At 37.5% G+C, this 15,771-nt stretch overlaps 1 protein-coding gene across 2 annotated transcripts; it reads right to left on the reverse strand.

The window, feature by feature from the left end:
- Positions 1–3,831: 3,831 nt before the first annotated feature.
- LOC106873937 (uncharacterized) lies at positions 3,832–12,671 on the reverse strand. Of its 2 annotated transcripts, none has more exons than XM_014921510.3 (3): positions 11,746–12,671; positions 8,711–8,945; positions 3,832–5,564 (listed from the first exon to the last, which is right to left on the reverse strand). In XM_014921510.3, the coding sequence occupies exons 2-3, from the start codon at positions 8,939–8,941 to the stop codon at positions 4,932–4,934; spliced, it is 864 nt and encodes a 287-aa protein (XP_014776996.1). In that variant the 5' UTR covers positions 8,942–8,945; positions 11,746–12,671; the 3' UTR covers positions 3,832–4,931. The 2 variants fall into 2 exon arrangements, with proteins under 2 accessions (XP_014776996.1, XP_014777058.1); XM_014921572.3 differs by having other exon boundaries at positions 12,047–12,178.
- Positions 12,672–15,771: the final 3,100 nt, after the last annotated feature.

The following is a 15,771-nucleotide window of genomic DNA, read 5'->3' on the forward strand; positions in this document are numbered from 1 at the left end:
CCTTGTGCTTTAGTAGAAAGGATTATTATTCTTATTAATTTTAATTAGTATTACCGCTAATTAGAGGTCAGCAAATTTGGTAGAAATTGGACAAGAAAGCACCTATCTGTCATGTGTCAGTCCATCCGTCAACATGACGTTCAGAGATCAATTCCTGATAGGAATTTATACTTTGCTTTTCATGATTGGACCTCGATACAATAGTACCAGTAATCCCCTGGGGACCTCATGCCAATTCAATAAATAAATAAATCAGTTACAAACCAGATTTCTTTCATATTTTTAGTAAATATAATCTTAAGATTTGGAATAAAAAATATTGTCTTCTAAATGACTTTAATTTGATAATGATTAGCAGTTACACAAAAATAAAATGTTTTCCTTTTTTTTTCTATTTTAGAAAATTCTATTAATTTCATGTTTAAAATGCCAAATTATAGAATTAATATTTTATTAGAATTCACTATATGTAATTATAGATATCTATAATTTTTTTTTTGTAATAATAATATAAACAAAATTGCTTTATTAAAAATAATTTCCTGATTGAAATATTTTTTCTCAAATCTTGGGTGGTAAAATGTATTAAATTTTTACTTGGCGAAAAAAAAAAAAAAAAAATTATTGAAGTGGTGGAGTAAATACTTTACAGTATTTATTCCAGCCCTTTATTTCTGTGTTCAAATCCCATCAAGGCCAACTTTGCCTTTTGTTCTTTCAGGGATCATAAAATAAAGTACCAGGCAAGTACTGGGGTCGATAGTTTTGACTATTCCCCCCTCCCAAATTTGAGGCCTTGTGCCTATTTAAGGAAATTATCATTAATATTATTACTACTATTATTATTACTGCTACTATTACTAATATTATTATTATTATTATTAATATTGTATTGTTTACCTTTTGATATATTTCATCCTGTAAAATCACAGTATATGTATACATTGGATGGACGGACAAACATATATGTGTATATAAAATGTATAGTTGATGGACATGGGAGAAGCGGTATACACTGTAAAGTTTTTAAGAAGAATAAAGGAGAAAGAAACAAAATGAAAAGATGTTGAACTGAATAATTTTTCCAAAGAAATATTTCATTTTGGAGAGTGGCCCTGGGTCAAGGCAATTTCTCCTTTTCATGTGTAGCTGTTTTACTATTTTAACTTGATTTTATTTCTTAAAACAATCTTGCCTCTTCCTACACCAACAATTTCTGACTCCGATAAACAATAAACGGATTTGACTAGTCTAATTTTTTTTTCTAGTTCTTAATGATATCTTGTTCCACAGAAAATGGATTTTTAGAAATAAAAAAAAGAGTGGAAAGAAAAAACAAAACAAATTACACATCGTGCTCTAGCATGACCGCAGCTACCCGGCTGAAACGAATAAAAGAATCCACAGACACATGTAGACCACTTTGTTAAAACTATACTAGAAATTCATCCTTTTCACAAACCAACCCTCTTTTCTTCTTAAAAAAAAAAAAAAAAAAAAAAAATTCCTTTCTGAATCACCTTAGTTTCAGCAATTCTTCACCTTTTGTTCTTCTGCTCGCTTAGAGTTTGACTAACAAAGATTATTTATTGATTTCTTTAAATATTTCAGACAATACTTTTTCCTTCCTTTCATTTTGTGTCCACCTTTCTTTTTTTTTTTTGAGAGAAGGTCTTAGATCAATTGATGAGGCTGACATTGAAATGAAAGGGGAGAGAGAGAGAGAGAGAGAAAACGAAGGAGGTGTATGTGTGTGGGTATATATACGATATATAAATAAAAATATATATATATATATATATACATGCAAGCACATACACATGCATGGATACTTGTGTGTGTGAATGTGTGCCTGTGCAGCATTACCATGTCATATCTATCAATTTGTATGGATTTTCAGTAAATGTATGACCCATTATTCTGTTGTTCGATTGTTTTTATTTCTACCCTTTTACTACAACCTATAAAAATACGATATTACCATACTGGAGCAAAAGCTAACTTTATTTTGTCAAATAAACTTTGAATAAATTCTTTCTACATTGTGCTGCTCCCTTTAAAAATATTGTACTACCATTCTGGGTCGACAGTAACATTCTTCAGTGAAATAAACTTTGTTAAATTATGTCTACAATTCACTACTCCTTTTAAAAATATGGTATCATCATTCTGGGGCAACAGCTAACTTTCTTTCATGAAATAAATTTTGAGAAATTCTTTCTACATCGTAGATCTATCATGGAGTTACAAGTAACATTTCTCAGTCAAATAAACTGTAATAAATTGTTTCTACATTCTGCTACTCACTACAAAAATACCGCACTACCACCCTGGGGCAACAACTAATATTTTTCAGTCAAATATTCTTTGCTATACAATGTTGCTCTCTCTCTTTCTAGCATGGTTGGAGTGCCAGTCACAAAATCTGACAGTCATGCATTTCTAAGTGAACAAGTCTAGTGTTTTTCAGAGCATAAACAGAAAGCATTCTTCTCTCTGAGGTTAAAAGCTGGGCTTTGAAAAGAGAGCTTGAAAATTGCCTTGATGGAATGTACACCAAACTACTCATGAGGGCTTAACCCTTTTGTCACCATAATGCCATCGAAATACACTGCATTTATTTCAATTAGTTTTGAAAATAATGAAGAAATTAGTGTATTTAGCTGGTGTTTGGAACATAAACTAACATGAAATCTTGATGGGAGGTTTTAACTGATATCACTGTAAAGTAGGAATTCCATCAACGTGTGGATGCTGGTTGCTCTCGTTCATACTTTATGTTTGAATTTCTGTAATTTTGAATTTTTATCACTTTTTATTTTGAACTCGACAAAGACAGACGTAATGTTGAAATATCGTTCGACTTATAAAATATCTTACAATGGAATCGCGCTCTTCATCTTAATAATAATCCTTTCTACTAAAGGCACAAGGCCTGGAATTTCTGAGGGGAGAGAGAGTTGATTACATCGACCCCAGTACTTGATAGGTACTTAATTTATTGACCCTGAAAGGATGAAAGGCAAAGTTGACTTCAGCGGAATTTGAACTCAGAACGTAACAGCAGACAAAATACTGCTAAGCATTTTGCCCAGCGTGCTAACAATTCTGTCAGCCTGCTGCCTTAATAATAATAATAATAATAATAATAATATTAATCCTTTCTACTAAAGGCACAAAACCTGAAATTTGGGGGGAGGGGGTTGGTCAATTACATCGATCCCCAGAATGTCACTGGTACTCAATTTATCGACCCTTGAAGGATGAAAGGCAAAGTCAACCTCAGCGAAATTTGAACTCAGAACATTAAGACAGGTGAAATGCTACTAAGCATCTTGTCCGGGTTGCTAACGATTCTACCAGGCACTCAGAAAGCGCAAGCCTCTGCCAAGGCAACACCAACATCCTCTCAATGATTAGCCAGAGAGGATTTTTAAAATGAGAATATCTGAAATAATCTCGGCTGCTCTCACAAAAGAGAATAGTAAAAATGAACCCGACCGCTCTCAAAAATTAAGTAAAAAAGAAAAACAGGAAAAATAATCCAGAATCCTTGTCTGAAACCAGACCGATGCCCAAATGTAATCAGTTCGTGCCAGTCATGAGGCCAAACATCCCTGAAAGCTTCATCTGAATGCATCCAGTGGCTCTTGAGATATCTTGTTCACAAACAAGCACGAATGAAAACTATACCTCCACCTTCGGTAAGGCAGAGGTAATAATAATGTAATATAAATAAAATGCCAAATGTTTCAGTGCATGGCTTTTGGCTCACCCTCTGTGTGTGCGCGTGCGCGTGTGCGTGTGTGAATTAATGACTGACAAGAGTAGTTTAAGTAAAATAAATCTATACATTGTTTTCTTCTTTTATTGTTCAAAGCCAGAATTACATTTATATTGCAACAGTTTTTTGTAAGAAAAGGAATCACTATACATGCATAGAGGCTTACAATAAACGCTGTTGTAGACAAGAGAAAGGGCCTGATAACATTGCTTTATTATATACAGAAGAAAGGGCCTTAAAAGACTGCTCTAATATGTACAAGAGAGGGGACGTTAAAAGAGTGCTCCATGATACAGGACAGAAGGGGCCTTAGACGAGAGCTTTATTATATAGGACAGAAGGAGCCTTAGAAGAGGGTTTTATTATATAGGACAGAAGGGGTCTTAGAATAGTGAAATAGTGCCTTATTATTGAGGGCAGAAGAAGCCTTAGAAAAGAGCTTTATTATACAGGAACAGAAGGAGCCTTAAGAGTGTGTTACAGGGCAGAATTGGCCTTAGAAGAGAGCTTTATTATAGAGGACAGAAGGGGACTTAAAAGGGAGCTTTATTATAGAGGACAGAAGAAGCCTTAGAAAGTTGCTCTATTAGAAAGGGCAGAAAGAGCCTTAGAAGAGTGCTTTATCTGATACAGAGTAGAAAGGGGCCTTAGAAGAGTGGCCTAATATATAAAGTAGTAGGGGCTATTAGAAAAAGAGGGCTTACAACAAATCACCTCTGATCCATCCAAACCAAGAAGCAAACAAGTTGGTCCCTTCAGTTTATTGGGGGTTACTTTCATCACATGATGTTTGTAGCAGATTGTAGATGAAGCCTGAAGAGAATCTGGAATGATGGAACCAGATGAGGGTCAAGGGAGGGGGAGAGCGAAAAACTGATCCTTACGGGGTTTATGTGAAGAACAGGATGAGAAATAGATGGCAAGATAAATGGTATTTGAGAGGGGAGGAAAAAGGGATGAGAGGAAGGGAGACAGAGGTGAGAGACAAAGATGGGAAAGAAAAGAGAGAGCAGGAGTAATAGGTGAAAGAGAAAGGGAGAGAGAGATGAAGAGATAGAAATCACATCCATTTGTATCACACTCACTCACTCATTGTTCAACCATTGTCAAAAAAAAGAAAAAAAAAGTCATGAAGCCATCTCAAAGCTTAGGTTTGCAACATGAGCAATTTTTGTAATTGAGTTGGCAGGGGTAGTTTAGGTATGACCTCTGGTAGATAACAGTAACCCAGGGCTTTACGTATGACCAGACAACAAAGATTTTGTAGCGCACAAGGGTTCCTACAGAGTGACAATAGCAACTTCTTCACTTTGCTATCCTGACAAAGCTCTGAAATCAAATCTACACATTTACTGTGCACACCTAACGGACCTGAAGCTTTAATTAACAATTCAAGACTTGTGTTGTCCAAACAGTTCAACCCTCTACCCTGGACATAGGCAGCCTGCATTAAAGGTGTGTAACCCCTTGTGTTTCTGTTGCACAGATCAGCGTTATATTCAAGTAGTAGTTGGATGATCTTGAGGTTCCCCTTCAGTGCGGCCCAACTGAGGGGTGTATCACTGTTATCGTTACGGACATCAGGGTCAGCTCCCTGCTGCAATAACACCTGGACACATTCAATCTTGTTCTTGTACGATGCCCAGTGTAACGGGGTATTGCCACTGCCATCACGTGCATTTATATTTGCCCCATGTTGCAGTAAGATCAGTATGCACTGTTCGTCTTTCTCGGCTGCATAATGCAAAGCTGTCCTCAGATAACCATCTAAGTCATTCACCTGAAAGAAATCACAATACACTAACTGCACTAATTGTTGCAACAGCTCAAAGAAGCTGGATGTACGTGTGCATGTATACATATGTATAAATGTATAAGTTTATATATACACACACACATACATACATATATACACAAAAGAAATGAAGGGCAAACAAATGAAAAGTGATAACAAATGAAATGCAACAAACAAAATACACCCTTCTGCCTAGGGATTCTCACAGTTTTGTCCCCTTAAGGCAGGTACTGGTAACCCTAGTGGAATCAAGAAACAGATAAAGCTGTTAAGGACTAATAAAACAGAGATAGGACACAAAATATACATAGTTTAATCTTAGCAACTAGGACAAGGAAAGAAGAAAAACAATATTTCATGACCAAAATATAATAAAGCAACACAAGACAATATTGCACCTGTGCAACACGGGAAGAAGGGAATACAGGATTAGGCACTGAAACAGGTGTTGCCATAATGTGGGCTTGAACCTGGGATCTCGTGGTTGTGAAGTGAACTTCATAACCCTTGCTACTATACACACACAAATTATATAGGCGTTTATGGTAAATCCCAGCTGTTCCCTCTTGAAGCACATCTGCTTATTCCATTATTACAATCCAATATGCATCCATTATTACTGTTGTATGTAAATCAAAAGAACACATGAAAATTGAGGATTATGGAAATATCATTTGTGGAGTTGTTGAATAAACAAATTAGGAAAATGGGAATTTTTTGGTATTATTTTATCTCCATTACACATGTTTCATTTTCTAATAGGAATTAAAAAGATTTACATGTTATATAGACATGTAAGGAATCTCCTATTAGAGAAATCAGACGGAAAATTTTGTAACAGCTTCTCTTTGTGGCTGGTGACTTCAATGGGCATGTTGGACAACATACAGGGGTCTTCCATGGTGTACATGGAGGCTATGGTTTTGGCTCCCGCAATGAGGAGGGAACCAGGCTGCTGGAGTTCTGTGATGCAAATGACCTTATGGTTTGCAATACTAACTTCAGGAAACCTGCCAATCACTTAGTCACCTACCGTTTCGGATGTCGGAGCGGAAACCCGCACTGGCATCTCTTCAGTTACCAAGGCAATCAAAATATGCTATGAAAATGACTGTTAAACAAAGGGAAACTACTATGTGATTGACCGTTATTAAGACAAAAGAGCTATTAGAATGACCGTTGAATAAGGGGAAAAAAACCAAAGGGGAGGAAGTAAAAAGTAAAGGAGTAAAAATACTCATAGCAATTGCGTATGCGCACATGTCTATACATACACATGTGTGCACACACAACCACATACATGCGCCTATATGCATATACTCATCCACACTCACTTGAAACACACACGCGCACCCACACATACGCCAAAACAATATACATACCCGCATACATGCACACACACACACACACATGCACACAAAAAAGTTCCTATACACATCTTAAATACGCACATGCACAAGAAAAATGCAGAAAAAATGTGTAAAACTATATAAAGCAATAAAAATATATCTCTATAAATATGTAAAAAATATATAAGAAATATACGTAAAAAATATAGAGAGATAAAAAGCTTGTACGTGGACACAATATAAAAAGCAAGTTCTATTTGTGATCTTGGGGGGGGGGGGACAAAAACGTAACACATATTTGGCTACATGTGGATATGATCCAAAATGTTCAGTTCTTGAATTTAGACATGTAGCGAGGTCTAAGCTGCTTTTCCAGATGAGCCATCTTTCCATATCACAAAGACTGCACTTTCCACTGCCGCCGGTGTAAGGCTTACACTTGGCTAAGATCTTCCAATGGATGTTGTAACTGACACCTTTATCTTTTAAGGACGATATATGACTGTACACACACACATCATCATCGTCGTTTAACGTCCACTTTCCATGCTAGCATGGGTTGGACGATTTGACTGAGGACTGGTGAAACCAGATGGCTACACCAGGCTCCAATCTGATTTGGCAGAGTTTCTACAGCTGGATGCCCTTCCTAACGCCAACCACTCAGAGAGTATATATATAAAATCAAAATAAGCAACAAAGATATCCAGAGGTAATGCAGTACGATCGTCTCACGCAACTCCATTTAGTAGCTTCTAAGTGGAAGTGAAGGCAGCATATTCTTTGTCTATCTCCTTAACTTCTTGGAGATTTTAGGTAAAATTATACTAATGTGTCCATCTGTTTTAATTTAATTTAATTCTGTCTTTGTGCAGCTGAGGATTGCTTTGCATTTAAATTGATGTAATGATTGCATTGTTCAGTTAAAAGGAGCTGCTTGAAATGATCGTACTGCATTACCTCTGAATATCCTTGTTGCTTATTTCGATTTTATTCACCTTATTTTGAAATTGTATGGATAATACTGTACTAAATTCTGGTGCCTCAACTGAAGTATCATGTTCATCTGAATGTAAATTTTTGCTGAACGTGTGTGTGTGTGTGTGTGTGTGTGTGTGTGTGTGTGTGTGTGTGTGTGTGTGTGTGTAGATAGATAGATATATGTATAAGTGTGTATATATATATATATATATATATATCTCATGTGATCAACCAAACTATCGGACGTTATACATGGCTGGTCACAATGCGTTTTGCTTTGTTTTAGCTTTCGAATGATGCCACCCTGCTGGCTAGGCAAGCAGGCCAACATTCCCCTTGATTGGAAGACTATTCTGTCACAGGGTGACCTGTTTACAGATGAGTGGACTGGAGCCACATGAAATAAAGAGTTTTGCTTAAGAACATAAGGTGCTGCTCAGTCCAGAAATTGAACCCACGGTCTAGAGATCATGAGGGCAACACCCTAACCACTAGGCCGAGTGCTTTCACACACGTGTATGTGAATGTACGTATGGGTGTGTGTGTATATATGTATACACACACACGCATTCATCAAGCTTTCACTTATCCAAGCAAACTTCACTCACACAGTTCCAACTAACTCACGTTTCTGGTAGCAGACAAGAAGGTATTTCCCTAAGGTAGCAAATTGAAATCGACTTCAAAAGCGTTGGACTGGGGAATAACATGCTCAATGACACAACCATTAAACACAACCCACAAGCAACCCCCACCCCACCCCACAAAACCCTTCAGATTTTCTTTCTTGTTTCTACTTACTCTGGCACCATTTTGCAGCAACAGTTGCAGACACTCAGCATCACTGACCATGCATGTACAGTGCAATGGAAGCAAAGAGCCATGGGGTTGGTTCACATCGGCACCATTGTTGATTAGTTCTTCAATATCATCATCGAAAGGTTGGTCCACCAAGTTCCAGTTGCTGATGGCCCTGATCAGTCTTTCAGACATTTCATACGACCGTTGTACCGTCTCCATTATATACCACATTGCTCTGGAATACGAGATATATCACTGATGCTATATAACAGCAGTTCAATGTTGGAATAATAATAATAATATTAATAAAAAAAAAGAAATGCATCCATAGAGCCACAAAAATTATTGTGGTACCTATTGTGATTGGTGCATTTGGAACCATCTCAAAGAAAGCAATATTCTGGCAACAAAAGCTGCAAATAGGAAACTTCATAGGAAGCACTCAGTTGGCAGCAGTTCTTGGAAGAGCTTATGTGTTGAGAAAAGTGTTGCGTCTCTAAAGCTGCAGGATGGAGCTGAGATATAACAGACATAGATAAATCAGAAGTGGATAAATAATAATCCTTTCTGTTATAGGCACAAGGCCTGAAATTTTAGGGGAGCAGGGACAAGTGGGTTACATCGACCCCAGTGCTCAGCACACTTCTCTTCATAGTAAAATAACTATACATCTCACACACGCTATATATACGTTAGAAAAAATATATATACATTAGAAGCCTATATCATCACTGAATTTTTTCCATTATACTTTGGGTCCTATTGATTAGCTGTCATTACCCTAGTAAATATATATATTTACATAAAACTATGAACTTTTAAATACAAAGATTCTCACTTCTTGATAGTTACCTTTTAACGGAAAACACCCCTACCCACGATGGCTAAAACTCTTAATGCCAGTCGATGAGCTGGATCCCACGTGATGGAGCTTTAAAATTAATTTTTGCTAAAACTAATTATCGTCATGTCTGTCTGTTTTCTCAAGGAGTTGCGTAAAATAACTTCCATACATGAAAGTCTTGCGGTGTTTAGGAACAGCGGTCATACTTTGTAGGAAAGGAAATGTGTTGAGAAGCGGGGGTGGGGTACAGCACTGAGATTGGCCATTTTGGTGGGAATGTGTTATCTAGACGTGTAATTTCCGTTGTATGAAACTCAGGAATGATGAGAGAAAAAAAAAAAAAAAAAAACGAAGAAGGGAGTATGCTATTTGTTTCCCAGTGATATGGAACTTCGAAGGACAACTACTCTAAAACTATTTCCTTTCCAAAGAGTTATGGCAGTAACGCAGCTTTGCAGGTGCGAGGAGCTGGTTCACCTCCGGTGACACCTTTATGTAGCGGGCACTTATGGGGCTGCTGTATAAGTTTGTATAGGTATAGAGTCCCATGGGGGTGACGGGCGGTAAACTTAAGGCCTGCCCCGGGCGGTACACACACTCCAGCTACGCCACTGGGTATGGAACTTCAAAGGGACAGCTATTCAAAAACTCATCCGTAAATTGAACACCACGCGTAATCGTTGCTGATAGCCCTGTGATCACAAGATATTCCGAAAAAAGAAAGGAATCTGTTCCTTTCACATTTTATAAATGACAATGAAAAAAAAAAAAAATTGATAGGATCCACGTTGCACAAAAGTTATGCAGACGTAAATTTAAACAGGTTTCTAAGAGGCGGAAGGTTGTAAAGCAAATTATATTGTGGACTGTAATTGTCGGTGTTTAATTTATCGTGAAAAAAGGATATGTCATTTATAGTTAGATTAGAAAATAGACGAAGAAGTTAGAATAACTGACAAATAATAATAAATGCGGATGATCTTTTTTTATTTGCCTTCAGGGCGAAGGACGTGGTGGGGCAATACAAAGTGCTTGTATGGGGTTACATATATAATTACATTTTATACATTTATAGGCACAAACGAAGCTGTGTGAATAGAAGCTTGCTTCCCAGCCACATGATTCTGGGTACAGCCTCACTGCGTGGCACCTTGGGTAAGTGTCTTCGTCCATAGCCTTGGGCAGACCAAAGCCTTGTGAATGGATTTGGTAGACGGAAACTGGAAGAAGCCCGTCGGGTGTGTATGTGTGTGCGTGTATATATATATATATATATATACATAATTGTCTGTCCCCTACCATCGCTTGACAACCAGCATGGCTGCAGATCTAATGACAAACATTTATCTATATATATATATATATATATATATATATATTTCGTTTTGGGATTTGGTTTGCAAGATTCTTTATGTGAATTTTAGAAAAAATTAAGAAATAATTGAAAAATTCTACCGGTGAATGTGTTAAATAAGGCACAAAAAGAGAATGACTCTCCCCAGACACAGTATTTATATATAGGCGAATATACACATATATATATACACATATATATATACACATATATATATACACATATATACACATACACACACACATATATATATATATATACACATACACACACACAGGTGTTTTTACCATAACCACCCACTTTGTATATTTACTATATTTATGACTACACTATCAGTATCCTTACTGTTGATTTTTAACCCCCAGACCATATCTGTGTGTGTATATATATTTATATATACACGCACACTCTAGATGTGGGTATTGAGATCTATAAAGATTAAAAAAAAAAAGGAAGGGTAGTTGCTACAAAGTGTGTGGGCGTCATAAAGAGTGGGGAAATAAATATCCAAAACACAAATATAGATTACTAGTGATGGGACACAGACACACTCATGATTTTAGTTCTATTTTTGTCTTTGCATCACACTAAAACATACACACATTTATTTATTTATTTATATATATATATATATATATACATACACACACGAGTGAGTGGATGTACGAATGAATTGGGTAGGGTTACATATATTATTCAATAACAGTTTGACTCAGCTCTATACAACCTGAAGTTTCGTGGTCAGGTAGAATGAAGACACACCAGGTATATATATATAGAGAGAGAGAAAGAGAGAGAAGGTAAGATAAATAATTTCGTAATTTAGTAATCACTTACCAAAAGCGAACTATCGATATCCAACTCGTCCAGGTAAGACAAAATATCATAACTAAACAGGTGCAAATTAATATTCTTTTGTCTTCCTTTTAAACTCCTAAAACTTTCTTTCAGCTAAATTCAGTGTCCAGAAATGACCACTACTAGAAAACTTCCAGAACTTAAGCAGTGTTTTTGCACTGTATTTTCGATGAATGACTGCTGACAGGTAACATTAGCCGTGGTGGAGGAAAAGAAAAAAGAGGGGAAAATATAAGCGAGAGAAAGGAGGAAAGAGAGAAGAAGCGGGTTCGAGTTTTACCTTGCTCAACAATAATCACGTTCTTCCAGCATATTGAGTGTCGGAGCTTATGAGTAAACACCGACGAAAATTGTAAACTCAAATCTGATTGGTTGTTGAGAACTAGATTTCGACTAATCACAATGTCTTAAATGACCTTTACCTAAGTGAAACAGCTGTTTCACTGAGATGTATTAATTGCTTTTAGCCCTAGGTCAACAGGAAGCATTTCGATCCGGAAGATAAACCTACGATGAAAAGACATTCCAGTTGTGACCTTCGCGTCTTTTATTTTTTATTTTTTTCTCAGGCAGGTGTAGGCATGCCTGTGTTGTTGAGGAGCTCTCTCAGCGGCCCTATGGTTTCAGGTTCAGTTCCACTGCGTGGCACTTTGGCTGTCATCTATTCTAGTCTGGGACCGATCAAAGCCTTGTGAATGAATACGTGTGTATGTATGTACGTGTCAGTGTTTCTCCCTACCACCTTCACTTGGCAACCGGTGTTGGCTTCTTTACGTCCCCATAACTTAGCAGTTCGACATTGGGGCTCGATAGAATAAGTTCCAGACATAAAAATACTTACTGTGACCGATTTGTTCGACTAAAACCCTTGAAGGCGGTGCTCCAGCATGGCAGTAGTCCAATCACTGAAACAAGTAGAAGAAAATACAAGTACACAGTGTATCTAGGATTACGTTATCCACTTGTCTTTTTTTTGTGTGTGTGGGGGGGGGGTAAAGAAGGATATGATTTGAGAGTAATTTGGCTGCTATTTCTGGCAGGACGTACAACCACGTCGAGTGTCACTTGTTGACTCGTTGTTATCGCTATTGTTGTTTACCCCAAGTCAGTCCTGATCAGTGATCAAAGGCGTTCTCTTTGTGACCATCCTGTCCTTTCGTATATTTATAACTACATTATTCAATGTATGTGGAGGCGCAATGGCCCAGTGGTTCGAGCAGCGGACTCGCGGTCATAGGATCGCGGTTTCGATTCCCAGACCGGGCGTATGAGTGTTTATTGAGCGAAAACGCCTAAATCTCCACGAGGCTCCGGCAGGGGATGGTAGCGAACTCTGCCATACTCTTCCACCACAACTTTCCCTCACTCTTATTTCCTGTTTCTGTTGTGCCTGTATTTCTCCTTCACTATTATAATGCTGTCTTCTCAAATAAATAGGTGTGTAATAGGAAAACGCAATGTAAGGGAGATAATTATTATCGTCTTTAGTTTTACGGTTTCAGAGTTACTTCCCTTGTTCTAGTTTTATTACATGGGAAAATGCGAGCATGAAAAATCATAGTCTTAAGATTATAAATCTGGAAAAGTACAGGACAAGTCATTACACCTGTAAAAGTATAGGACAAGCTACAAGCTATTACTTCTAGTAAAGTAAATAATAATCTAGGACATTGCATACAATGGGGTATGATTTAGGTAGGGGAATACCTTGGCTGCTATTTTTAGCGTGTCGAGCGACCAGCTAGAGGTTCTTTCATTGGTTCGATTGCGTAATGAGATGGTCTTTACACAAATATGTAATATGTGTATATATCATCGGCAGAAGTTAGAGAGTAAGTCAAAAGCTGGGAGTTTCGTATATTGGCACCTATCAAACACGAATTTGTCTATTGTGACTCTGTAACTTCTGACGAAATAACTTCTAAAATACAAACATTTGTCAAAAACGTTAAGAGTAAACCTTGTTCTTATGTGACACATTCTATCAATATCGGAAGTTTGAAAGTGTTTAGTTTAAAAAAAAATTAAATAATCTGTACCTCTAATTGAATATATCCGAAATGGATGAAAAGCAAAATCGACCTCGGAGGAATTTGAACTCAGGACGTAAAGACAGACGAAATATCGCTTCTAAAATACAAAATTTTGTCAAAAACGTTAAGAATAAATCCTGTTCTATGTGACACATTCTACCAGTATCACAAGTTTGTTTAGTTAAAAAAAAAAATTAATTAAATAATCTGTACGTCAAAGTCGACTTTGATGTAATTTGAACTGAAAACAGAGATAGACGAAATACCGCGAAGCATTTCGCCCGGAGCACTAACGTTTCGGCCAGCTCACCGCCTTAGAATGTAAGCATTCATTTTAGAAATATATTCTTAATTCTTATTGCTTGAGCGTTACTTCTTACTTTCTCACTTACTGACATTAAATTTCGTAACATTTTACCTCATAACTGTTTTTCTACTAATTTTTCTACAATGTAACTAGCGGTTCTGAATTCCTCATGCACTTTTCTATAATTTAAGCCTAAGAAAAGTATACTTTTAATTTAAAATTTATGTTAATTGAAGTTGAATATCTTCCTCACTGCCCCCCTTGAGGACGCAGATATTTTGATGTAACTTTTTTTCTACTGAACCAAATCTAAAACTATTTATGCCAAAGTGTAGCTGAGGAGATGTCGTCTTTAAAACTATTAACAGTTTGCAATTTAGTTGAGAACTGAATTAGCGGTGAAGCTTGGAAGCTGCTGCGATTGACGAAATGGTGGACTTAATATACTCAACCACGATAGTGGTTGAATGATATTTATCAACAAAATAAATTTTAATCTTAACTCAAATACATAAAACGTTCTCGTATTTTGTTAAATGAGTGAAACAAGTAAAAGAATAAAAATTATTATTCATGAAGGCGGTGAGCATTCCGAACGAAATGCATGGCGTCGTTTCGTCCGTCTTGACGTCCTGGGATCAAATTCCGCTTTGCCTTTTATCGTTTCGGCGTTGATGAAAATAAGGTACGAGCTGAGGGTTGGGGTCGATGTCATCGACTACTCCCCCTCCCCTAAAATTTCAGGCCTTGTGCCCATCTGAAAGGGGATTATTTTACGAAATTAAACAAGTTGGGTAGCAAGGAAGAAACCCGACAGGAACCAGAGGAGAAAAAGGTGAGGGTGGGGCAGGGGGGGGTGGAGCTAGGAGAAGATGCGGCGTGGGAGTAGGGGGTAAGGGAGATGAGCCATTGCTGCGATGGAGATGGTGGGTGTAGTATTTTGGGGACAGCAGGGACACACACAGAGCCATGTTGAAGGCCATGAAACAAGGTTATCGTCGCTTTCATCACTGTACGGTTTAGTTTTATGGTGGTGAAGGAGGTGGCGGGGGAGGGGGAGGAAAGGAGATGAAGGATGGGGGAGGAGTGATGGGGAGGGGTAAGAGGATAGGGAATTTATTGTTTTAGTTTATAATTTTTTAAACATCGGAGGTGGTTTTTAGCGTATGTTTACGTGTGCGTGAGTGTATCTGAGTGTATGTGTGAATGTGTGCGCCTGGAAGAATATGTATTATGTATTTATGGTGTGTGTGTGTGTGTGTGTGTGTGTGTGTGTGTGCATGTGTGTGGTTGTGCATGAACAAGTGTGTGTGAAGAGGAAGAGAAAGTGGAAAGATACGTACGTACATTCACACACACACACACACACACATGATTCCAATAAAATCTCCACAACCATCTTCAACCAGTATCTTTGTAGTCTTCTAGGAACACGACATTTCACTCGTGTTTCCAAAGACCAGGATCTGACCTAGGTTTAAACGACAACAACAAGAAGGTATTTCAAAAATTTAATACCAGACTTTTGTAACAACTTGCTTATGCAAGTTGCCACCAATCGAAAGCTCCGCATACCGAATACCCGTTAGTTTTTGGTGTCATTTGGAGAGAATGCGCAACGTTTTGTGGCCTTCCTCTCGACGGCTTTACACCTCACCTCTGGAC

The sequence above is a fragment of the Octopus bimaculoides genome, chromosome 21 (genome assembly GCF_046866305.1).
Source record: "Octopus bimaculoides isolate indiv1 chromosome 21, ASM4686630v1, whole genome shotgun sequence".
Lineage (NCBI taxonomy): Eukaryota > Metazoa > Mollusca > Cephalopoda > Octopoda > Octopodidae > Octopus > Octopus bimaculoides.

What these genes read in the sequence shown, in the direction of transcription:
- LOC106873937 (XM_014921510.3), bottom strand. Translation starts at nt 8,941, where the DNA reads ATGTGGTATATAATGGAGACGGTACAACGGTCGTATGAAATGTCTGAA. An exon ending in TGCTGCAAAATGGTGCCAGA is followed by an intron (nt 5,565 to 8,710) that starts GTAAGTAGAAAC and finishes GATTTCTTTCAG; the next exon opens with GTGAATGACTTAGATGGTTA.